General features: G+C 48.2%; 1 protein-coding gene across 2 annotated transcripts in view; it reads left to right on the plus strand.

Annotated features, from left to right (window-relative positions):
• The window catches only part of TFB1M (transcription factor B1, mitochondrial), a 725,212-nt gene that overhangs the window by 631,673 nt on the left and 66,948 nt on the right, over window positions 1–26,591 (plus strand). For both annotated transcript variants that reach the window (XM_069607739.1, XM_069607740.1), the window contains one exon: window positions 17,511–17,638. In XM_069607739.1, coding sequence (XP_069463840.1) covers window positions 17,511–17,638 — 128 coding nt within the window. The remainder of the gene's footprint in view (window positions 1–17,510; window positions 17,639–26,591) is intronic.

Below are 26,591 nucleotides of genomic sequence, written 5' to 3' on the forward strand. Positions count from 1 at the left end.
TACAGAGCAGGCCTCCTTAGTAAGCTGGTCAGTCAACTGGATGGCCCAGAGACACTTCCGAAGGCTTACGGCAGGAGTTGATGAAGGTGCCGGGAATAGCTGGTCCTGCTATTCCAATAGGTCGAAGCGCCAGTACAGGCCTTCTTGTTCGATCTTAGGTGGAAAGGGCTTCACCGGACAACAGCAATGAGGAGCAGAAGTTCTTCAGGGGGTCACCAGCGATTCCTCGGTCCAGCCTCGTGTTCGCAGGATACTTGGCTCCTGTATCCCTGGGTTCGTAAGAACTCAGGAGATCGACCTGGTAGTGGTGTTTCCAGCTCCCTCTTATCCACGGTTCCCTTCGCGCCAAAACGGAGGGGAGCCAATGGGAGATCCGCTCATCAACACCCATACCATACGTGGACCAATCACGGACCACAGTGGTCCCAGGCATTCACACCACCCTAGACTCTCTGGCACCCAGGATGTGTATTGGGACCAGACAGCCCAGCCCACATCCTGGGGGCACTCAAACGACATGTAGAAGCCCGCGAAAGCAACCGTGTTTCGCGGGAAACTACATGCCCAAATAAGGAAGGCCCCGGGTCGCCTGACCCGGGGGAAGGTAAAGGGAGCAAGACGGACAGTGGACGAGACAAAGGAGCCTCGTGGTCCGGCCATTTTGGGTAGCCGGGCCACCCTTTTGTGTTCGCGGCAAAAAGGTGCTCAGAACGGCAAAAGGAGCTCAAAATAAACCAAATGATCGCTGCCACCAGCCCAGTCCCTGAATGACTTGCACCGATCCAAAAACCATCCTACAAGAGTGTCTAGGGTCTGTAGAAGGCTAGAGACCCAAGAGAGCTGTAACTTAGCTTACAGTGCCCTCTTGTGTCGTGTTGCACTAAAATGGCGACACGATAAAAGAAACTACGGGAAACAGCGTTCCCCGGTACTGACTGTCTTAAGGGCATGTCAGTTTCCCCGTAAGAAAGGAGCGAAAGCCCAGAGGAGTACGGCAGAAGGCTGCACTTCTCTGGCAAAGTCAAGAAAACAGGTTGAAAACAATAGCAAAAAGTTTAGGGGTTGCCACATGGAAGGAAAGTTCCCTACAATAACGAAATCTTTCCTAACACTCGCCCCTCCCAGACTATGGACAGGGGGAACTAATCCACCCCTGGATGAGTCTCTTGTTCAGGTCGGTAAAACATTCTGGACAACCCATCAGCATTGCTATGTTGGACACCTGGCCTATGCTCAATAGTGAAGTCGAAGCCTTGTAGACTTATGGACCACCTAAGCAACTTTGGATTCTCCCCCTTCATGTTCATTAGCCACTTTAACGGCTTATGGTCAGTCTGCACAGTGAAGTGGGTCCCATAGAGGTAGGGCCGCAGCTTCCTTAGGGCCCACACAACAGAGAAACATTCTTTCTCTACCGTGGACCATCTGAGCTCTCTGTCCTTAAGCTGGCGACTAATAAAACCGATAGGGTGTTCCTTACCCTTCTCATCTACTTGTGATAGTACAGCTCCTATCCCAGTGTCAGAGGCATCCGTCTGCACGATAAAAGGTCTTTGATAATCAGGGGCCCTGAGCACAGGGGCCTGGCACAAGGAGTCTTTCAAGCCATTGAAGGCCTTCTCACACTCGTCAGTCCAAGTTACCTTCTTGGGTTTCTTCGGAGTTGTGAGGGCAGTCAGAGGAGCAGCTATGGTGCCATAGTCTGCCACAAAATTGCGGTAATAACCCGTGAGTCCTAAGAAGGCTCTCACTTGGGTTTGTGTAGTGGGGGTAGGCCAGTCTTGTACTGCTTGTACTTTACTGGGGAGAGGCTGTATCCTTCCTCCACCTACTTCATGCCCAAGGTAAACCACTGAGCCTTGTCCAATCTGGCATTTACTCGCCTTTATGGTCAAGTGGGCTTTCTGAAGAGCCTGGAGCACAATCCCGAGGTGTTTCACATGGTCTTCCCAGGTGGCACTGAAAACTGCTATATCGTCTAGATATGCAAGACAGAATTCGTCCAACCCATTCAACACATGATTCACAAGCCTCTGGAAAGTGGCAGGTGCATTCTTCAATCCGAACGGCATTACCCGGAATTGGTAAAGCCCGTCGGGAGTTGAAAATGCTGTCTTCTCCTTGGCATGTTCTGCTAAAGCTATTTGCCAATAGCCCACAGTCAGGTCAAACGTGCTGAGGTACTTGGAGGCACCCAAGGTATCCACCAGCTCGTCAGTTCGAGGCAAGGGGTGAGCGTCTGTCTTGGTGACAGCATTCAGAGCCCTGTAATCCACGCAGAACCTCAATTCAGAGGTGCCTGCCTTTGGAACCAATACCACAGGACTGGACCAAGGACTACTAGAGGGTTCAATCACCCCAAGGTCTAACATCTTGTTGACCTCGGTCTTAATATAAGACCGTACTTTATCCGACATCCTGTATCCCCTACTTTTGGTAGGTACACTGTCTCCTGTGTCAATGTTATGTTTGCACCAAGGTGTCAAACCAGGCGACTGTGAAAACAGGGGGGAAAACTGCCTAAGCAAACTTTTCACCTCAGCCTGCTGATCAGAAGTCAGGTGAGGGGCCACTCGGACACCCTCAACGGAGCTATCTGAAGGACCGCTTTGGAACAGGTCGGGAAGAGGTTCTGACTCCTCTTCCTCAACGTCTGACGCCAGTAGCAGTGCTGCGATTTCGACTCTTGGGACGAAAGCCTTCAGCCTATTTACGTGGAACACTTTTGGAGCCTGTCCAGGCCTTCCAAGGTCCACTAAATAGTTCACCTCACCCAGGGGCTCCACCACTGTGTAAGGGCCTGACCATTTGTCCTGTAAAGCGCGAGGCCTTATAGGGTTCATGATCAGGACTTGCTGACCAGGGGTAAAGTGAATTAAGGAAGCTTTCTGGTCGTACCAATGTTTCACCAGCGCTTGTCCTGCCTTCAACTTTTCACTAGCCAAGCCCATCAGGAGTACCATCCGTTTTCTGAGCCCTAGCACATAGTCAACTACATTGGTAGTAACAGGGGGAGTGGGCATCTCCCATCCCTCTTTGACGATGGCTAAGGGTCCCCGTACGGGATGACCGAACAGAAGTTCGAAGGGGCTGAAGCCAACACCCTCCTGTGGTACCTCTCTGTAGGCAAACAGCAAGCATGGTAAAAGAAGGTCCCATTTCCTCCTCTGGGGCTCCTCCAGAGCCCCAATCATGCTCTTTAGCGTTCTGTTGAAACGCTCCACCAGACCATTGGTCTGGGGGTGGTATGCAGAAGAGAACTTGTAGGTGACCCCACATTCTTTCCACATAGCCTGCATATACTTCGACATAAAGTTGCTGCCACGATCTGACACAACTTCTTTAGGGAAGCCAACCCTAGTAAATATGCCGAGTAAAGCTTTTGCGACTGACTTGGCAGTTACAGTCTTTAATGGGATGGCCTCAGGATACCTGGTTGCATGGTCGACCAGCACCAGGATAAACCTATTGCCTGAGGATGTTTGCGGGTCAAGGGGACCAACGATGTCGATCCCTACCCTTTCAAATGGTACCCCCACAACTGGGAGCGGTACCAACGGAGCTTGGATTGTCGCGCCAACCTTACCAGACAACTGGCAGGAGGCACAACTCCTGCAGTGACTTTCTACTTGCACCCCCATCTTGGGCCAGTAGAAGTGCGTAGATAACCTTTGCTTGGTCCTCTTCATTCCAAGGTGACCAGCAAGGGGAACTTCATGCGCCAACTGCAGGAGGAAGGGTCTAACAGAAAGGGGGACCACCAACCTCCTATGGTCTCCTTCTGTAGACTCTGTGGGCTCACTGTACAGGAGTCCACCTTCCCAATAAATCCGATGCTTCCCAGGAGGTTCACCCTCAAGCTGGGAGCAGGCCTGTCTCCTTAGGCCTTCCAGAGATGGGCACTCACGTTGGCCCTTACTGAAGTCGTCCCTATCAGGACCTCCTTCAACTAACAAGTCTTTTAGTTCAGGATGGTCGTTGGGGTCGAACACTTCAGGCATCGCCACCTCCTCGTCAGGCTCGGGCGATTGACCAACTCCCTCCACCGCAGTGGTAGGCGAGCTCGGGGGAATATTCTCTTTCCCCCGTCGGGACTTGTTGACTCCTTTCGCCTTGGGTTTCCCCTTCGGCTGGGGCGGCGTATTGGACTTGGCCAATGCTGCCCGTGCTTGAGACCGTGTGTAGGGTCTTTCGGCAGTGTCTCCTACGAGCCCTAGAGCTCTGAGATCATTGCCCAACAAGACCTTTCCCGGGACGTTTCTCTGAATGCTCACTGGAATCCTAACTGCTGTACCATTTAAAGTTAGATTAACAGGGATCACGGGAAACATACGGAGGGGGCCGTCAGCCAACTTAGTGGGCATCAGAGTAGCTCTGGCAACTTCCTCTGAGTCTACCAAGGTAGAATCCACTACAGTTCGACTGCACCCACTATCCCTAAGAGCTGGAGTATCCACTCCATTGATCAGCACACTGTCTTTAAAGTAGTGCTTGGTATTATCCGGAATCCTAGCATACGCCTCTGCGACTTTAGGCTCCCAGGAACCCAGGGACACTAAAACTACCTCAGCCTCTATTCCGCTGGGAAATGAGTCTGAGGAGAAGGATGCTCCTGTAATCTCTTCTTCCTCGTAGGAGGAGAAGGCCAGATTAGCGGAGTGGACCCCCAAAGGTCTAACCTTACAACGGGGATCCCCCTTCACATGGTCAGTTGCTCCACAAGAAAAACAAGCCCCATTGGGTCTGTTTACGTAGGGAGGCTTATTATAACCAGAGTTCTGTTTCGGAGGCGAACCTCCACTACCCTGTGAGTTCTCGGATGGCTTACCCTTATTTTTCTTTTTGTGGCCCTTATGGGAAGATGATTTAGCAGATTCCCCACCCTCCATATCTTTGGTCTTTTTCCCTTCCTCCTGCTTACCAGGATGAGTTTTGTCCTTATGGGACACTCGATGTGACACCCATAAGTCTGCTGCAATGGCCAGCTTCTTAGGATCTATCTCCTTCGAATCGGCCAAATGCTGCTTAAGCTCCGGGGAAGAAGAAGCAAAAATGTGTTCCAGCATGACCAGATTGATCATGCCTTCGAAGGTAGAAACCTTATAACCTTCAACCCAGCCAGTCAAGTTTTTCAGGGACTCAGCTACATACGACACCCAAGTACCACCTTCCTTTTTCTTATACTCTCTAAACCTTTTTAAATATTGGGTCGGAGTCTTCCCAAACTTTAAAATGAGAGTCTGCTTCAACATTGCAAAATCAGCGCGCTCAGCCTTCGACATTTCCATAATGGCACTGCAACCAGAATGGGGCAGTCTGCTGAGTAACCATGCAATCTTATCCGCATTATCAACCTCTTGAACCTCGCATGCATACTCAAACGCATTTAACCAGTCCATAATGTCATTTCGTTCCTCATACACACTGAGCAGATCTTTTGGAAACCGTGGATGAGAGGAAGCCCCAGAACCATGTCCAGGACCCTTGGACCCATTTGCGAACTGAAGCTTGGCCAGTTCCAACTGGTGATCCCTGTCTTTTTGTTTTTCTGCCTGGTCGATTTTCAGTTTGGCTATGCTGAATTCAAGCTCCTGCTGCCTAAACCGCAGCTCTTGCTTCTTGAATTCAAGCATAGCCTCCCCATCAACACTGGCAGAGGAAACGTTAGACATTACATCCTCCCTGTCCTCGTGGTCGTGATGGATCAGTGCAGCGGCAGAACCGTCGGTTCTGCCAGTGAGAGCAGCCCCACCACCTTCTGCACTGTCCTCGGAAGTTATAGCGTCAAGCTGCGCTTCTTGCCACGCCACGATTCTCTGGATCATTTCCAATTTAGTGCCTTGAGAGGAAACCCCTCTCTCCGCACACATCTTCTTCAATGTTTCAGATTTCGAAGCATTTAAGGTTAACAAAGTATTCGTTTCCATACTGTTGATAGGACTATGGCCTTTTTAACGTTATATTCAATACTTTACTGCGTGTCCTGGTTGGAATAACCTGAAAACGCCTTAGCTCGTGCGCAACACTGGATACCCTCAGTCGTATCCCACCGCTGTACACCAATTTGTTAAGACGGATTTCTGAACTCTGTCCTGGTGGCGCAGAAGTTCAGAAGGCCAACCTAATTACTTGGAACAGGGTAACCTCTGGACAAGCCAGACCAATCAAGGTAGCGATCGCGGCGGTCAAGACTAGGTCTCAAGAGGGGTGAGGGTGACTGAAAGCCCGCAATGAGCACACAAAGCAAGAGCGCTTACAAACTACTCCAAACAGTTGTTTATATCAAAAATAGATACACATTTATTATAAGGCCTTGAAACTAATAACCACAGTAAAAGCAGCAATAGACAACGATATTAAACCAACACATACACTATCCACCCAATATATATACAGAATACACAGTTTCACAGCATTAGCAGCACGAAATATGTTATCCACCTGCAGGGGAAGGAAAACAGGCAGTGCGAACCAATGCGAGTGATATGTCCGCCTTCTGAGGCCCCTAACTGGATGGTAGTCCAATCCCTACGAAGAGTGGAGCCTAGCGCTCAAAAGTACCTGCACACGCCGGTGCCAATGGGCAGAAGGTGAAGCTCTTCGGAGGACGTTGAACAGCTCTGTAGGGAGCTCTAATGAAGGAGAACACGGTCCGCGACTCTAGCGCAGCCTCCACTGTGAGGCAGAAGCAGGGCGCGAGTACGGACAAGGGGTGCTGTATTCACAGCGGGGAAAAGCAAAGGGCACTGCAGGAGGGCGACCAGATCCTAGCTAATCTACTCACCGGTCCCCGAAGCAAGCAGGCCCGAGCTTCTCCTCGATAGATGCAGCTTCTGGCAGGTTCTGAAGAGCAGGGAACGTCTCGTCGTCGTGCAGAGTAAAAAGACGTCCCGATCGAAGAAACAAGCACAGTTTTGTCGCCACAGCAGGGCAACGGAACGGCCGGGTGTATTCAAGCCAAACGAGCACTGCTCACCTCTAGCTTAGGACTGCTAAGCAAACGAAGCGTGTGAGCATGCCCCGGACTCAGAATACCACCCAACCTGTCGGCGATTACAGAGCAGGCCTCCTTAGTAAGCTGGTCAGTCAACTGGATGGCCCAGAGACACTTCCGAAGGCTTACGGCAGGAGTTGATGAAGGTGCCGGGAATAGCTGGTCCTGCTATTCCAATAGGTCGAAGCGCCAGTACAGGCCTTCTTGTTCGATCTTAGGTGGAAAGGGCTTCACCGGACAACAGCAATGAGGAGCAGAAGTTCTTCAGGGGGTCACCAGCGATTCCTCGGTCCAGCCTCGTGTTCGCAGGATACTTGGCTCCTGTATCCCTGGGTTCGTAAGAACTCAGGAGATCGACCTGGTAGTGGTGTTTCCAGCTCCCTCTTATCCACGGTTCCCTTCGCGCCAAAACGGAGGGGAGCCAATGGGAGATCCGCTCATCAACACCCATACCATACGTGGACCAATCACGGACCACAGTGGTCCCAGGCATTCACACCACCCTAGACTCTCTGGCACCCAGGATGTGTATTGGGACCAGACAGCCCAGCCCACATCCTGGGGGCACTCAAACGACATGTAGAAGCCCGCGAAAGCAACCGTGTTTCGCGGGAAACTACATGCCCAAATAAGGAAGGCCCCGGGTCGCCTGACCCGGGGGAAGGTAAAGGGAGCAAGACGGACAGTGGACGAGACAAAGGAGCCTCGTGGTCCGGCCATTTTGGGTAGCCGGGCCACCCTTTTGTGTTCGCGGCAAAAAGGTGCTCAGAACGGCAAAAGGAGCTCAAAATAAACCAAATGATCGCTGCCACCAGCCCAGTCCCTGAATGACTTGCACCGATCCAAAAACCATCCTACAAGAGTGTCTAGGGTCTGTAGAAGGCTAGAGACCCAAGAGAGCTGTAACTTAGCTTACAGTGCCCTCTTGTGTCGTGTTGCACTAAAATGGCGACACGATAAAAGAAACTACGGGAAACAGCGTTCCCCGGTACTGACTGTCTTAAGGGCATGTCAGTTTCCCCGTAAGAAAGGAGCGAAAGCCCAGAGGAGTACGGCAGAAGGCTGCACTTCTCTGGCAAAGTCAAGAAAACAGGTTGAAAACAATAGCAAAAAGTTTAGGGGTTGCCACATGGAAGGAAAGTTCCCTACAATAACGAAATCTTTCCTAACAAGCACCAACTCTGATCCCTATGGAACGCTCAGCCTCGGCAGCCCCTGGCCCCCTTGAAATCATTGACCCTTTAATGAGCAATTCCACTGGAAAGCGCTGTGGTTACATCTGACGCCATCTAGTAATCTCTCCGCCGGTGGACTAAGCAAGGTGACCAGTGGCTGCCGCGTTCTGCCTTTCTCATGGCCGCACACAATCAGTTCGCTGCTGGCGGGATGTCCCGCCGGCCCAACTAAACGTGGCCCTAACACCCCTTGAACCTGGCTGTACACATGAATTAAACCTTTACGGGCGCCTGCCAAAACCCTGCACTGCTCCCCCGTACCCTATGACGGTAGTTCCCCCAACTTGTGGGACCCCCATGTTGCTGGCATCCTCCGCCCCTTACCGGCACTCTCCCTGTCACGCCGTACCAGAATACTTCTCCACCTGGTAAGGCGTCCCTCTGTGGAATAAATTATCGCCTGTTACCGCGTAGGTGCTTGAGTTACCCCCACGCCCCTGCGGTTTGAGGCCTACCACGCTGCTAACCTTCTTTAACCCATAGTCACCATCCCGCGGTTCCATGTCCGACCCGGACCCAAGGAGTCGGGAACCTGCTCCACGTTACTTTACCATCTGCCGCTTGTTGAACGATCCATGCCCTTTCCTGCCCATTCCACAACCTATGTTACCACCAGCCAAGTAGTTGCTTGATCGGAGAATCGCCTGAGGCCACCCCTTATTCCTTGTCACTCCTGTCGTATAGCCTGCCCGCTGTGACCCAGTAGTGATACCTCACATTATCGCCGTGTAAGGAGGATTCCTAGATGGATTCCTAGATGCACAATCTGCCTCCTCCTAGCGTAAACCAACTCCCCTTTCTTAGCCTTGAGCCCCTTTCCTTTGCATTCCAACCAGAAGGACGGCTAGACATTCGCTACCGTGGGCACCTTATAATGGCGCCGACAGCAGGTCTGGAACGCGGCCGCGAGCTATGCTAATGTCCGCGCTGCTGTGCTGTCCCTACTTTAGCCTTTCTCTGCATGCAGACTGCTACCGTTGACTGGCGACTCGGAACCGGGCAAACTTCTATAATGCTGTTGACGCGTTGTTTATCTAGTGCTTTTAATCCAACGCTCTATACCGCCCCCCTCTTCACTTACTATCAACCCAACCGCTATTGGTAATTGTCAACTGTCCTTGGAAGAGTGGAGGCTGAGCAAGCCCTATTGGGCTTTGAACCTGTGACTTGTATCTCATACCCCAAGCCATACCCGCTTTCCCTTCGGCCTGGCTGCCTAGCCTACCGCGACCTAATACAAACCTCCCGTCGCCTCCAACCCCAACAATGGTGAACCAGAGCTGAGCTGACTGCACCTCAAAACCGGATCCCCGGAGCCCCCGACTGCTTGTTTTAGCCCCTGATGTCGTAATGTCACCCTTAGCCCGCAACCGCCGGCGCAACTCAAGAGTCCTAACCTGAGCTGTGCTACTCGCCTTTCCTTAGTTCGCCGCACCATACGCCAGTGGTACGGAATTGCAGCCCCCTTGGCTAACCCCCCATCTCAACCAACCCTTCATTGCCATGGCCTCTCAGGCATGGTTGCCCGCCATTGCATGTAATGATGAACCCCTCGTCGCATTTAAACCGATACCGAGTGGCCACATACTAAGCCACTTTACCACTTCTGGCCCTATTTCCAATACCTTCCCCATGAACTCCCGAAACTCACCGGAGTAATGTGCGACCGCGCAACTAATTCACCCACACCCTGTGAAGACCATTCCGTGAAATGGCCTGTTCGCCTCACCTTAGCAAAACACGTCGTTTCACTCTCTATGCAGCCTCGGTTTCTACAGGTGCCGCTCCATTCCCTCTTCCCATGTTGAGGTCCTAGGCACCTCCACACCCACCGACCCACAAGGCGTATTCCTGCGCACGTGTGACTGCCCCGACCTGGCACCAGGCTAGGGAAAAACGCTTATTTCCCCCAGGATACGAACTACTATCCTTCACTAATACCGGTTTTATCATCTCCCAGGAAGTGCGCGCAATTTTTTTTAACTGCGAACAACATGATCACACCCACCCTTACGTAAAGAACGTTTACTCCAAAACACGTGCCTAATCAAACCTCTCATCATTTGATTCTGCTACCCTGTTCAAAGCGTCTGCCCTCACCTACAAGTCCCTTTAGCAAAGAATCCCCCTAGTGCCCCCTGAACCGGATATACGCACACCCATTTCCGATCACCAAGACACAACCACTCCATGTGCTCATAATAAGAGCCGATATACACCGCAACCTTGAAAGGCCACGACGGCCGACCCAGAAACGGTGCAAAAATGAGAAGCCCCTGTACTCCCTTACCATCATGCACATAATTCGGTACTTAAATCGTGCTGTTAACGCTCCGGTATCTAAAAAATCTATCTTTTTAAATGCCCCGGAGGTTTCAGACCTGGGATTAGGACTCAGGTCCCCAGCAATCCACGACAATGCCCTTAGCGGTTGAGCCACCAGTGGCTGTGCTGTGCGAGCGCTGTTTATTATTACCCCTTTATGAAGTGCTCCTTTATCAAACACGGCGCCCGCGGGATTCGAACCTGCGTTAGCAGGATCTGCCCGGATGTCAAGCGAGCGCTCTCCTCGCTGCGCCACTTGACCGGCTGGCTGTAAAATACACCTTGCCAGAGGTATTTCCTTGAGAAGGCTCATGTACACAGAGGTATCCTTCGCGGCGGTTGACTATTTACTAATAATTGTGCATTTATATCACCTACAAACCCTGAGCGCTATCATCACACGATGTGTGGTGCTCATTTATCGAGCTCGAAAGGGTATAAGGCCCTCCTGGGATTCGACCTGCATCGGCAGGCTCTGCACAGATGTCAACCCAAGCGCCCGACTCGCGGTGCTAACTGACCAGACGAAGAAATCCATGTCAAAACTATTTTGTATTTTAAACCGTTCACACAGCCCGGGGGGATCGAGGTGCTGTTCAAGAATTGGTTTTGTATTGTTGTCTTAGTTGCATATTTATAACGTGTTTAAATACGCCGAGGTTTCTAAGGGCCGACCCCTGAATCGAACTTGTGTTGCTTCGTGAAGTCTTGCTTCCAACGAGAGCACAAGTTGCCACTGAGCTATCCCCCACCGCATAATATTCCCTACTAGGCTCCCGCCTTCTAATGCCTCTGCCGCGAGGCCGCCCACACCAGCATTGACCTCTCCGCTGCGCAGCAGCCCGAGAGTGTACCAAACCCCCAGGCGAGGTCGCATAGGGAGGGTGGGTGTAACCCAGGACCATCTGGGCTCGCCCCATTAAGGAACCATTCCTGTTCCCAGCCCCTCCCCTGCACGTACCTTCGCTTGTGTGCGACGCTCCTTTTCCACCGTAGCCCTGCTCCTTCCTCACTGGAACCCCTTCACCGAAACCGTCTTCCACTGGAAACCCCGAACGAACTCGAACGGCATCCTTCTCCTACGAGCGAAAACGAAGTCCTCTGCTGGAAACGAAGTCCTCTGCTGGAAACGAAGTCCTCTGCTGGTAGGTGGGCGTCCCAATGCCAAGGCTCGATACTGCCTGCAGTGGGACGCCCGCTTGTTATAAAGGAGGGTAGCCCCTCCCCCGCCATTGTTGCCCTTCGCGGGCTTTTCCTTCGATTTGCCGCGCTGTTTCCTTTCGCGGGCTTTCGTCTTGCCGCACTTCCTGCGGGCACCTCCCCCTCATCCCGGGGAGGGGGAGGATAGGAGGAGGACACCGCCCGGGTTATCGGGGTGCCTCCTCCATTTTGGGATTTCGTCGTCGACACTGTCAGTGCACGTGCAGATGCACACAGATAGAACAAGGAAGGCACCAAATACAGTAACGCAAAGGCCAGTAAAACAGTAAGAGCGAGAGCTTGGAAGAACTTGCACGTGTGAACAAGGTGAAGGAAAGAGAAACTGAGTACACAGGAAGGGGAGGGTATGCGAAAAGCGGCGCACATGGCAAACAAGGAATTCTCAGCCAGGAAGAAACGGGAGGCAAAAGGAAGGCTTCTAACAAAAAGTAGCGCAAGAGGAATCAAGGAAGATTAAGAAACGCCAGATAGCAATTTTACTAAACAGCGAAGTAGCGACGCACCTTACCCTTCGATTTGGCTGCATTTAATGAAAAGGAATAGTGAGATTCCTTCCGTCCAACCATCATGGAAAGAACTAGACTGAGAGCCTGCACTTCTGTAAATGGTATCAAGAAGGCGCCATCTTGATATCCATTTAGTGTAGTGAGGATGATACTTTCTCCATTTTACCCACAGGGATCGGAATGAATTCCTAACACACCTGCGAACTCTTCACTCCTTTGCTACGCAGTTGCCGGAGCACCCCCTTTTTTTAAACGTGTATCCGTGCGTGTGTGAATGTAATGGCGTGTCTGAACGTACATACTTACAATGTGAGTCTGTGTGCTTTTATGCTTGTGCAAGGCAGGCCTACTTTACAAAATGTAAAACATTTTTTTCATAGCCTATGGTGCGCATCATTCTGTACGGCGTCATAGGTCAGTGCAACTATTTCTAAGTATCACCATAGCTCTCAACCATTTGTGTCGCAAATGCGGGTGAAATCACCCGATTTTGTTTTTGGCGGGTGAGACGCCCATTTGAATGAATGGGCGTGCAGGAGGCTTGGCGGGTGAGTCAACCCTTGGCGGGTGACACCCGCCAAAAGCGTGTGAGTTGAGAGCTATGTATCACAGACCGGTTTATTTGTTTGACATGTATACTTTAGGTATTCCCTTCAATGTACAAATACCCATTGTATTTGTTTTATGTGAACTACATCCTCTTAATTTGAATTGAGGTAAATAGGGTGCCTCTTTCTGGCTCAGTCTGACGTGGTTTTCGATTAAGTTACAGAATCATTGATTTGAATTTTTGAAGTGCGACACTTGGATCGCTTGTTGTCCTTCTAATCTGGAGTGTGGTGGCCACCAAAACGCGAATTTGCTGAGGGATAATTCTGTCCATGGTTACTTCTCAAGTTTTTTTAAATTTCTGTACAAAAAGCAATGAAGGCGAATAAAGTCATTCTTGAATCAACATTTCACAGGATAATGCTCTGCGTAGAGGTAGCAAAATCTCATTATATTTTAAACTCTTTAATTGTGTCTAGTGGTCCACATGCTACAGTGGCTGACATGACTTTGAAAGAATATCTGGCCCTGTCGTGAGACTGTCCCCAAAACTCACAATAGATTAACTTCAAGACAGGAACTGTATCTGCTTCTGAAAGTTCGTCACTTTCAATCTTGACCTAACGCAAGGCTGAATATAGCAGTGAGACGATGCTCACAGGATAGTCTGTCTGCCATGTCTATTTTGGACGTGCGTCATTAGCATCACTCCCTGCACTGCTTTTATGTGCCGGAGGGATCGCCCGCGCAGCGGATGGCGCACCTGGCATGCCCGCAGCGTGCCAAAGGCAAGCTTGTCCATTGCACAGATGGGCCCTGGACCACATCATCTTGCCAGAATGAGGATGCATTATTGTCCCCCTGTTCCTCGGCCGCTCCTCTGCAATGCTTTACTCGTATTGAGCTGGCATCTTTGGCTCCTCCCAATGTGAAGTGGCCACTGGGCTTTGGCGTGTCTATGACGCTGAAACCAGAACTGCAAACACAGGTGGCTGAGGCTGCTCGGGGCAATAAGGGGAGCATACTCCTAGAGCTGGGCTCCTAATCAACGCTAGATCTGCGGTATCTCACTGCAATTGTATTTTTTACTTTGCTCGAGGACCTCTCTCCAGATATTCTGTGTTTGACCGAAACTTGGTTTTCAGCGTCTTCTGCACCAGATATTGTGCAGATGCTGCCATCTAATTACGGCATTCTGCACTTAGATAGACCCACACCCCCAGGTCTGGGGGTGGCTTAGCCCTGATCCTTCTCACATTTCTCAGTGGTTCTGTAATTCCTCTGAAGAATAAGCTGCCTTGTGAGTTTTATTTGGTTAGGCTTCAACCTTTTCCTAATACTTCTGTTCACTTTTTGTTGGTTTATCGGCCACCTTCTCACTCTGGCCAAATTTGTGACTGAATGTGCTTATTTGACTGCAGATTTGGCACTTATCTACCTAAAACGTATGGGGGATTATAACCTGTGGCCTAATAACCCTTTAGCTCTATATGCTAAGAATGTGGTTGCTCTCCTGGCAGATGCTTCATTTTATGTGCGTAATCATCTCCCCACTCATTTCCTAGGAAATACGTTCATTAATTTTTTTCTGAAAAAAGCCTGATAGCCACTTTTAAATCCTGCCTGTCCATGGTCTGACCACTGCTTGCTTCCTTTCACCGTCCCATTCGGGACCCTACCTCATGGTTTGTGGAAATCTTCTCAATTCCAACGCGATTGGTTTAGAGTCACTTTGCCGACCATCTGCTTTCCTAAACACATCGGGGATTGCAGTTGATAAACAAGATCCCTGCGCTGCGCTGGTTAATGCAGTGGTCAGCAGTGCTGATGCCTTGAACTCTATTCAACTCTCAGTCAGCCACTTCGAACCATCGGCCCCCTTGGTTATCTTCTGAGCTCAGGACACTTAAACAAGGTTGTGGTCGAGCTGAGCGCAAATGGCATACTGAGTATACTCCATGTGCCAAGCAGATTTATAAACAAGCTCTCTTGGACTATCAGGCTGCTATTAATGCAGCCAAAGCCTGTTTTTATGCAGATTGAATTACGACAGCATCTTGCTATGCTCGCAAGCTATTTCACATAGCTAAAGAGCTCTCAATCCATGTGCTTCATTTGGCTGATGCTCTGCACACACAATCCCATTGTTATCTTATTTGCTTTTTTTTGTTGTTGAAAAGATTCTTAAGATGCACCAGTGCATCTCAGCTGGCAGCTTTTGTTCTCGAACCTTTCTCAACTGGTACAACATTTGACTGGGGGTAAATCTGTTAGTCTGTTCCAGTTTGAGCCAGTTTCCACGGAAATGATTTTTACCTCTCTATCTAAACTTAGGTCTGCATCTCGGGAATGATTCCTACGCCTCTAAAACATGTGATGGTGTCCTCGCTTTTGAAGAAGGCCCTCTTGATCCTTCGCTTGCAGAGAATTATCGGCCCATTTCTCTCTTACCAGTCCTCATTAAGTTGATGCAAGCGATTGTCGCCCCTCAATTCTGAAATTTTCTTGAATCGAATTGTCTTCTGCACCAGCTTCAGTCTGAATTTAAGCCACTTATTGGCACTGAATCTGTGTTCTTTACCATTCTTGATGATTTTGCTGTGCTTCAAGACCGTGGTCGGAGTCTTGATTCTCCTTGACCTCTCCACGGCCTTTGATGCTATTGGCCATGGGATCCTGTTGCAGAGACTGGCAGGGTTTACAGGCTAGCCGCTTCTGTGGTTTTCATTTGTTTTTGTCTGATAGTTTTTAGACAGTGTCTCTCCCTACCTTCATATCTTCCCCGGGGTTGTTGGCACGTGGTGTCCCCCAGCGCTCTACCCTATCTCCCCTTTTGTTTAATGTATACCTGCGCCTGTTACATTGCAGAACACGGGATGCATTTTTACACATATGGAGATGACACTCTGGTTCTTTTCTTTTCTGGTCTTAATCTGCCGGTGTCAGACCATCCTTCTAAGCTGCAAAACTGTCTGTCTTCCATTGGGGACCGGATGGCTCTGAATTTGTTAAAATTGAATGGAGAGAACACTGAGGTCCTGGTGGTTGGTTTCCCTGCCTCCAGCTCCTCTTGCAGTGCTGATTACTGGCCATCTTCTATGCAGCCGTGTCCTCTGCCAATGGAATTTGTTAAAAGTCTGGAGTTTAAACGTCTTTCCGGTGGCTCCAGAGAAGCTCAAATCTCTGTCCACCGAACTGGTTTTGTTAAACTGAAGGGTATTCAGGAGGTTTTTGCCTTTCCTCCCCTCTGAGTCCGTGTTAAGGTGGTGACCTGCTCCATTATGGGGTTGGTGGACTATTGTAACAGCATCTACCTTGGTCAGCCAGCCTTTTTACTTGGGCGGGGGGGGGGGGGGATCAAGATTGGAATGAGACAAAGACTTGCTACACCAACTATACTGGCTTCCGATTGAGTGCCAAATCAGTTTTAAGATACTGTGTGTTGTGCAGCATGCCATTCACAAAACTCCTGCTGAATACCTTTGCTTGAAACGTACTCTCTATAGGCCTGTTAGAACTTTCCGATCCTCTTTGTACGTTTTGTTGAGATTTCTGAGATTCTGCAAGGTCCGGGCTGGGGGGGGCTCGATCTCAGTCCTGGCCCCTACTCTGTGAAATTCTCTGCTGGTGTCCCTTTGAGATATTGGTGATCACTTTCAGTTTCGGAGAACTCTGCAACCATACCTTTTCGAATCTTGGGGCGACCTGGCCAGCTCATTTCACCCCTATCTGTGTTTTAGCACCTAGATGCCTTCTGGCCATAGTTTGTGCTTTGTAAGTTCTCACATAAAAAAGAAGCAGATTGAGTTCCTTACTATAATGTATTTGGTACAGGTGTCTACGCTTGCATTTGGAGAGCAATCTTTTGTAACTAGCCCCACTTGAAGCAGTAGTCCATGTTATCCTCTTCTCTTCATTAAAATAGATTTCATCTTGCACACTACCAGGGGGTAAACGGAACAGAAGGGTAAACGGTGAGAATGGCAATACTGTGATGCTGAAACCACAAATAGAATTCTGGTACCAAGGGCCTCTGTTTTAAATGCTTCTTAGTTATGTGTTATTTAAAAAATAAAGATTTGGCATGTAAATATAGTTTTAATACTATATTAATATGCTTAAACCACAGCACACCCGTCCTCTTACAATTATGTGATATTGCTGCATACTGTGGTGTGCAGCCATTGTGGCTAAAAGAGCAGAATGTATATGGCCTGCAAATGACTTTTGGTTTTAAAAGTGAGATGGTGTCTTGCTTTATGTTGTGTTGGTGAATATGCAACTAACAGGTCCAGATGATGCATGCCTGGTGGGTGTGCATGTTCTTTGGCTTGTGTCTGTTGTTTAGGTGCTTAATGTGCTGAGGTTTTCTCCCAAAAGCCATGCCTTATGTGTTAAGTATAGTCTTGTAACTATCTTGTACAGTTTTATAGGAAAAATGAATAGATGTTTAGTATAAGATATTTTTCAATATGGGTTAGGTACACTTTGGAAAGGGTGGAACATTTTTTAGACCCTATTGTGAAAGTTTTGGGCTTTGCTTGTGCGCACACCCTGTCAATTTATACATGTTTTTTCGATTGCTTCAATCTGTTCTAGATATCTAACTGTAGAAACAACTGGCAGTAAATGTTTAGTCGCCTTCATATAAAACATGTGATGGTTTCCCTTTTTTAATAGGTCGATGTGGGAGTAATTCACTTCACCCCGTTGATTAAACCCCAAATAAACCAACCTTTCAAATTGGTGGAAAAAGTTGTTCAAAGCATCTTCCAGTTCAAAAGAAAACATTGCTATCGTGGAGTTGGGTAAGCAAATCATATTGTTTAATATTTTTCTTTATACGCTTGTGTTGATCCTATGTGCCTGTGTCTCCTAATCCAAGTTTTTCGGCAACAGTGCTCCAAGTAGCAACATGGATGATACTGTACCAGGACCGTGAGAAGTTTTGTGCTTGTTATCAGCCTTTGTAATACTAAAATACAGGCCAGTTTGTATTTGGCAGTCATCAAGTCAGTCACCATCTGCAGGCACACATTTCCCTTTTGCAATCATTTTTCTGTGCTTTAAACTTTCATTTTTAGCAGATTATAATAAAGGGTTCCTCCTTATCGGCTTCAATTCCCACCCACTGACCTTTATTCCTCACTACCCTCTGCCCTCGAGTCACTAGTCACAGCAACCCCAAGCATGGTCTGTCATGGATCTAATAATTCCATGATGGGCTGCTGTTGTCTCTGCTCTCTTGAGCTTTAACGTTCAGATAGTAGGGGACAACGAATAGCCCCTCGGGGAATGACAGTGGTCTGGGATGGGACACGACACACAGGATTGTTGTGAAGGAAAAAGAGAAGAATGACAAAGGGGAAAAGCAGATTGAAAGAAAAAAGTAAGACCGAAGCAGGAAGACAAAAAGAGGGTCAAAAAGATGGGTAATCGCAATCAAAAAGGCAAGACGCAATAAAAAACGATTATTAAAAAATCATGAAGGAAACTGCAAGACAAGAAGCAAAGGTCAGAATAACAAAGATAAGAAAAAGAAAGATGAGGAAAAAGGTGTGTTGAAAAGGACTAAAAAGAGCTGCAAAAGTGAAACCGAGGCATAGATGGCCAAAAAGGCAGGCTGATAGAAATGACTGTCTGGTACTCGGCTCCTGTTTCGGAACTCCAATTGATGCCATCCAGTTTGCATCAGAAATGAGGAAAAACTGTCCAACTAGTTTGGTGGGGCCATTAATACCTTTTCTTTTCACCGCTTAGCTCAAACATATAAACGGTGCATTTGCTGCCTGAGGTCCCTTTCTCCTCTTGGCCCGTACAAGAGAATCTACTTGCAGGTATTGAGTTGTTCTTGGGAGGCGAGCATTCACAGAATTAGGAGATTGCTGAATGCAAAGCAATTTCTAGGACCCTCCGTTGACCAAAGCGTTGTCAGTACTGTACTTTTGTTCAGTGCACAATGAGTCTGTAAATACAATGCCCACTGAAGATTGATTGGCAGAGAACCCACATAGCCAGCTGGAATTTGCCTGGTCCTCATGGGCTAATTAAAAACACTGTCCTCATGTTTGTGAGCTTCCAGCCTCACTGGTTAACTGGGATTTCGATGAAGAACACACAGTGACTCAGTGAGTTGGTCTGGGGCACTTAAGGAGATTTCAAACTGACTATGTGATATGCAAATGGCAACCGTTACAACGAGATGATCAGCATCAGTCTGGCGTGTACACTGCCTATAATGTAAGCCTATATGTGAACTAAATAGGAACAAGCTGGAAGCCCATACATCAAAGATGGTTAGTTTCTGGGAATAGAAGGAAACACTGATAAAACCAGGGCAGCTGTTTATGCGGAATTCAATATCCTTCATGCGGTATCCCCCTTTCTTGATTGAACTTTCCCAGAGCTAAAATAGTTAGCTCATTTAAGTATTGCGTGGACAGTGGCAAGCAAACATAGGTGTTTTTCTCCTGTTGCGTGGCATCAAGACATTAGCTTTACTTAAAGAATTTTCCTGTAGCATAACCCTGTATGTTGCAGTAGACATGGATTAAAATAGTCTTAGAGGAATTCTGCCAAAGGCTCATTGTCGCAGCTTTCTAAAATGTTTGATTTGTGGGGTTTGGTCTGAAAATCACAGGAACATGAAGACAGATTCACTGTTTCAATCCTGCACTCTGTATCTCCCTGCTTCCTAAAACATATCACTCATTCACCGCCCTACTGCTCTGTACTCCGCCAAGTCCAACTATTACACTTACCTCTTTTCATCCCTTTGCTGTTATCCGTGCAAGCTGTCAGTCACCCTCCAGTCAATGCTTGCTACCCCTCCCTCAACTCCGCTACTCACTCTAAGCAGAGATATGGGGCACACCAGTAAAGCTCTCTTTTTCTCTCTTTCTAACTCTTGCTCTCATTTTCTCTTCAGCTCTCTTACCTCACTTACAGCTGAACTTTCCACCATCCTCCAGGCTGCCAACTCCTCTTGCTGACCCCTTCGCACCACAAAGTCAAAGGCACTGGCACTCGACCTGCTCCTGCTGCTCACCAGTCTACATCCTTTCACTTTCCTCTGTTACCTTGCCTGCATGTTTCTAGGTGGGCATCATAACTCATTTGGAAAGAAACATCAGTGAACCCAACAATTCAACCAACTACCAACCAGTCTTCTCATCAGTGTTTGCAAGTTCCTAATTTGGGATTTCAACCTTTAGCCACAGGGTCAGACACTCATGCACCCAGCTTCTTAACTATACGCCTTGGCAGTTGTAGTCACCTGTGCAGTCTACAACGATTTTCTAGAAATTCAGCTTTCTATGGTGCATATGTGTGTGTACCAACCAGGAGATGAAGTGGTGGAAGGAGGAAAAGGGAGTGGAGCCCCCAGAACCTCAGTACTTGTGTTGATGTTTGACCGCCTGGCAAACATCACCACAATTAGGGGAAGCATAAAACTCCCTATGGTCTCTCAGCAGCTGTACATTTGCCTTAATCCCAACCCTTATCAGAGGACCTAAGGATACCAGTTGGTGGTTGTACCTGTTAGGAGAAATGTATGTGAAAACATCAGGAATGGTCAAGAAACACTCAGCAAAGCCAAGAAAGAAGCGCAGAACACTATTACTCCTAAAGACGGTGAGTGACCGTTTTTTGCTCAGATGACGGGCTGAAAGATGTAAGGACGGAGGACCACCCTATGAAAAAAATAAACAGCCAACTGATTTGTACAAACCCTAAAACGTGCCCAAGGGCTCAGTTAGAAACCTAATTCCTGTATTTTTTTGGGGGTTGGGTACAAAATAAAAGGAGCAATCTGCTCGACTCTTTGGTTAGTGGTTGCGTACTTAAAATTATAACTTGTGTTTTTGCTGTTATGGGAAAATGACCACAGACTCCTCCAGTGGCTTTGTGAATGACCTTTATTGGCAATCAGAAAAGTAGCATATGCAGGACAAAGAGCAACCCAACGAGACTGGACGCAGGCAACCCCACTTTCTTCCAGTCACTGGGTTTCATGCCCCACGTACCCATGCCTTTCAATGGAGAGGTGGGGTTTCAAACATACCAAGACATTGGGAAGAAACAATGTATCTGGTGTAAGGACCGTGTTCTCAGCATACATGTCTTAGGCACAGGCTGTATTCTTGAACTCAGGAAGACAAGGTCAGGATGGCGGACAAACAGTGAAACATTTTGGGTGTTGCTGTGAAAGCTATTTCTACAGTTCAAATGTAGCTCTGGGCAGGCGATCCCGCTTACTATATGGCAACTTCCATCTGCTAAATCCGACTTTCCTAGGAAAGTGGCAGACTAAAACCCACTTTTATAGGGCAAAAGGGAAATGTATCAAAGGCGAGAACTTTGGAGGCGAGCACTGCTAGGTACTAGGCGGTAAAGCCTTCAAGGTTGGAACATGTTCATTAGATCATAAGGCTCACACAGCAATGGCAATAAAGAACTTGCTAAACATGGCAGTTAGCATTAGCTGAGCATTACCATAATGATGCAGGGTGTTAAATGTTCAAATTCTCCCTTTTCCCCCACAGTGTGCAGCTGGAATTTATCTGAGCCACATCTGCTCTGGGACTCGTATTGCTATTGATATACCAGATAATGTCATTAAAGGGCCACATATTTACACCTTTGGCCTGAAAATCCCAAACAAAGGCTTGCGCCATTCCCAATTATTGCCATCATACATTATGTATTTGCACCATTGGCATCTTCCCAGGAATGTAACCCTTGTTCATGACAGGAATGCCCGATTCCATTATGCCCAAGTAGCACAGTAAGGCTACATTCCAATATTCATAGTAATTTCAAGGAATAGGCTTATCGTTCTGTCCAGAAAACATTGTATTCCGAGTCCTCAATTCCCAGTTTTTATTTGATTCAAATGGCGCTTTTGCCAAAGCGCTGAACAAAAAGTTAAACAATGGTACAAATAAGTGAGAAATACAAGGTTACAATAATCAGTGCATAATATTACAGTGAAGTAGACAGAAGATGAGATTTTAGATGGGAATAAAACACAGATATATAAAGGGAAGACCGGATGGACAAGCGTAAGGAATTCTAGTGCTTGGGCGCAAGAGGTGGGAGAGCGAATGTGGGACTGAGCACGGGTGGGAGGCAGCTAAAGAACAAGGATAAATTGAGTTTAAGACTGTATACATCGAGTAGGTCTGTACATTGAAACAAGATAATCTGGAGAAGGAATTGCAGGGCCATGAATACATTTAGAGATGATGCAGAGAAAATTAAAAGGATGAGCTAAAGGAAAGCCAAGCAAGTCAAAAGAGAAGAAGAAAGAAGTTTGTAAAGTCGGACCAAAGTGTAGACGAATTGAAGAATTATAGATGAAACTTAAAGGAGCAATCTGGTAAGTAGGAAGTCTGATTAAAATGGCAAAGCAACATTCATGACAACAGAAGACAAAATAATGAATAAGCAACTTAGTGGCATGAAAAGAAAGAAGGCGCTTCCCAAATATAGTGAAGTTAAAAGCATCCGGAATGTAAAATATTTGTTATATAAAGTGAAAAAGAGCCAATTCAAACATGATGGCGAAATTCTTCTCAAGAGAAGCGAGAGAAAGGAAAGAAGGAGATATACAGTATGGAGGGAGGGAATGAGTGGCGAATAAGTAGTTGAGGCAGTAAAGAACTAGAATCCCAGCATTTGAATCATGGAAATGAAGACAATATGGCCACATCTGGGTTTGGCTAGCAAGCAAACCGTGTATTTAGACAGAAGAGGGTCAGAAAAAGGAAATAATCGGTGTAGAAATGGCAGGAAAGACAAAAGGTGCAGGGGTCCAAGTAAGAACCTGAACCCTCTGGCACACCATACTGCAAAGGATAAGTTGAGGACCGATTGCTTGTCTGGGGGGCGGGGCGGATGGGGGATTCTGGGCACCCATACCACAAGACTCTTTACAAGGCAGTCGGTAATCATGAGTTAATCCAGAATGGCTCTTTAGTTCATAGTTCAACATCTTCTCCACAGGTGTGAGATGAAGCCACAAATTGTTGTTCTTCCCCGACAGCTCCACCTGACACCATCCTCTACTGCCTTGTACTGATATTAACACCTCCTCCTGATTACCACTGTCTCCTAGTTACCAACTCCTCCTCAGGTTTCATTCTACTGACAACATTTTTTTTCTGTTAACACCTCCTTATATTCCTTAAATTCTCTGCCCTCCAGCTACTTCAAATCTTCAAAGAGACTGATTGCTTGAATGGGAATGCAAGTTTTTCAATGCAGGGATTTTGAGACTCTCTGTAGGGATGTGCAGACTCCATTAGTTGGGGCAGGTCAGTGTGCTTTCTATCATTGGACTGGGTATAAGCCTGCGAAGGGAGCAGATGCTCAATAACATCTACACTGTGTTTTCTCCCCTGCCATGTTATGGGGCCAATGAAGAGTTACCTGGGGACCCTTCCCATGCTGCCCCTGGGTCCATTATCCACTGGCTCACAGAGGCAAAATGCCCCTCGTGTCACCTTCATTGTAGCACCCAGACGCAGGCATGGGCTTTGCCACAATGAGAAGTGTAGTGCTGTGTACAGTTTGTTTGTGCAGTGCTAGAAGCAGCGTTGTGGTTGTAGTGCTCGGAGTGTGTGCAGTGCTGGGGGCTGTCTAGACGTGTTTGTGTGTGCGCCGTGCTAGACGGTTGTGTGTGTGTGTGTTTTTTGGATACTTTCTGCAATTGCACTTTGATAGGATAAAGAACATTAATAATGATCTTGTCAAAAAACAAACTTGTGTTTGATGCTTCACGATAGAAAAGCCCCCATTGGGCTAGGCTAGGAACGTGTACATTTTGACAGGGCTGTTTCATGTGCAGTAGCCAAACACCCACAGTCTTGCTGGTAGTTCTCCTTATATGTATCGCCCCTCTATCTACGCTCTCATGCTAAGCGTTTCTCCACACTAGGTGTTTCCTTGCGACACCTCTTAGCTAAAACTGAAAATCATTGCCTTTTCTTCTTCAGCAGTATCTGCACTGCTGCCCATTTATCAACATTGCCAGGTTGATACCCTTCCCGAGCCAAACTGAGTCAAATACTGGTTAAAGGCAGGGTGGGGGCCCTTATGCTCCACCTCTTATTACAGGTCTCACACGGTTACAAAGGGGTGTTGCTGTTTGGGCCCCCTTTATTGCTGATGGCCCATCCCCCCTCTGTGACACAGGAACGTCGAAAGAACTGAGGCAGACTGCCCTTATGGCAATGCCTGTCGGTAAGGGTGCTGTTGTTGTTTGGGTGCCTGTTATTGCTGCTGTTGGTAGTGGCCCCGCCCTCCTCCATGACGCAGGAGCCCCAATAGAAATGGTAAGGCAAGCAGCGCTTGTGGTAAAGCCTGTTAGCCAAGGGCGCTGTTGCTGTATGGGCCCCCCTTATTGCTGCTGTTGCTAGTTGCCCATGCCCCCTCCATGATTCAGGAACATAATAAGAAAATGGGAGGCAGATCGCCCTTGTGGTGACTCCCGTTGGCTAAGGGCACCTTTACAGTTTGGGTCCCGTTATTGCTGCTGTTGCTGGTGGCCGTCCTCCTCCATGACGCAGGAGCGCCAAAAGAAATGGGGAGGCCGACGGCCCTTGCAGTAAAGCCTGACGGCTAAGGGTGCTGTTGCTGTTTGGGTCCCCGTTATTGCTGCTGTTGCTTGTGGATCCACCCCCTCACCCATCCATGACGCAGGAGCAACAGAGTGTCAGAATACCCCACAGACACCTCTGAGGGATTCGACTACGGGCAGTTGAGCACGTCGTGTAGGTGAGGAATTCTTCCTGACAATGTAACGCTCAATAGTACGAAAGAACTGGGGCGGAGTATGGGGAAGGGAGTAGGGGAGTTTGGTTTTACAACAGAATTTGTTTGTTTAGTTCACTGTTTTAGGATTGATGCACGCTTTGGGTTGGGGTCTGGCTCCCACCGGGCAGACAGAGGTCACCATCCCGGGACACACACAGCACTACTCGGCACACCCAATTCCCAACCAACATGACAGAATATACCAACGAAAGTAAGACCAAATCCATTAAGATTATGACCTGGAATCTGAATGGGCTGGGCAGCAGTATTAAGAGGCGCCTTGTACTACAATATCTGAATCGATATGCGCCTGATGCAGCTTTCTTAACGGAAATGCACTTGGCAGGCACGAACTGCAACATCTTTAAGCGAACCAATTACCGAATTGCGTTGCACTCAGGCTTCTCCATGGGAGCCCGGGGAGTATTGATCCTAATACACAAACGACTACCATTGAATCTTCTATCCGTCACACGGGGGGGAGGGAGGGGTGTAGATTTGTTCATATGACCGGGACTCTCTGGGAGCGGTCCATATCCATGCTAGCCATATACGCGCCACCAACCTTACTTACTGCACTACTTAATGACATAACGCCTATAATAGCGGCAGATCCCTCGAACTTGGTAGTGGTGGGGGGAGACTTCTATGAAGTCATGAATTTGGAGCTTGATCGCACGCATATCCGTTCGAGAAATCCCTCCATGCATACCAAGTTGGCCACATTTGTTGACGCGATGGGTCTAAAGGATGTGTGGAGACATCTACAGCCCTGCACAAGAGAATACTCGTTTCTCTTCCGGAGCACATACCTCACTGTCAAGGCTTGATTATTTTTTTCTCCCAGCATCCGAACTACATCTAGCAATTGATGCACAGCTCCTACCCAGAGGCATATCAGATCACTCCCCGCTCATGTTAGAGCTTGATACCCACAGACTGGTCCCCCCACCCACTTGGAGGCTAAATAACTACTACCTGGGTTTTCCCGACCTAGTAGAGCATGCCCAAAACGCCACAGAATCAATCGTACTTTGAATTGAATATAACCTCTGTGGATAGCCCTGTAACACTGTGGGAGGCATATAAACCAGTACTGAGGGGGGAACTCATCTCCCGGATCGCAGCCCATAAGAGAAAGCAGATTGCATCAATCCGGGCAGCCGAAGCGCGAGTGCAAAGGGCAGAGGTAGCTCATCTATCCCAGGGCCTCCCAGAATCTCACCGTGAGTTACAGCTAGCACAAAAACAGCTACAAAATGTCACCCTGGACAATGCCAAACAGGCACACACAGCGATGCGTGCCAGAGTGTACGAGACCAGGGATAAAGCGGGCAGAATGCTGGCATGGCTGGAGAAGCGAAATGAGGGGCTCCGACTTGTCAGAGCGATTAGACCGCAGGAGGACACACTAATAACGGCGGACCGGGACATAGTGGAAGGGTTCGCAGCCTACTACAAGGAACTTTATAAAGCACCAACCTCCCCCATTGATACCACGGCCATATCGGAAATTACCCTCCCCTCTTTGACACCCGATCAAAGAGCCCTGCTAGAAACTGACGTGATGGAGGATGAACTGTCTGCAGCCATGGCGGACCTCCAAGCCGGGAAAACCCCGGGACCCAACGGTTTCCCCGTTGAGGTGTGGAAGAAAATAGGCACAAACTTAATTACACCACACTTACTGAAAATGTATGAAACCTCCCGCAGCGAAGGGTCCCTCCCACAAGACCTGAGACAGGCCACCATAGTGGTAATACCTAAAATAGACAAGCCCCCAGATAGATGCAGTTCGTATAGACCTATTTCCCTCATTAACACCGAAACCAAAATCCTAGCAAAAACACTAGCCAATAGGCTCCAGCAAGTCATACCCTTCTTAATCCATCCGGATCAATGTGGTTTCATGCCGCAAAGATCCACGTGGATGAACATACA

The sequence above is a fragment of the Ambystoma mexicanum genome, chromosome 4q (assembly GCF_040938575.1).
Source record: "Ambystoma mexicanum isolate Mex_15411 chromosome 4q, UKY_AmexF1_1, whole genome shotgun sequence".
Classification (NCBI taxonomy): domain Eukaryota; kingdom Metazoa; phylum Chordata; class Amphibia; order Caudata; family Ambystomatidae; genus Ambystoma; species Ambystoma mexicanum.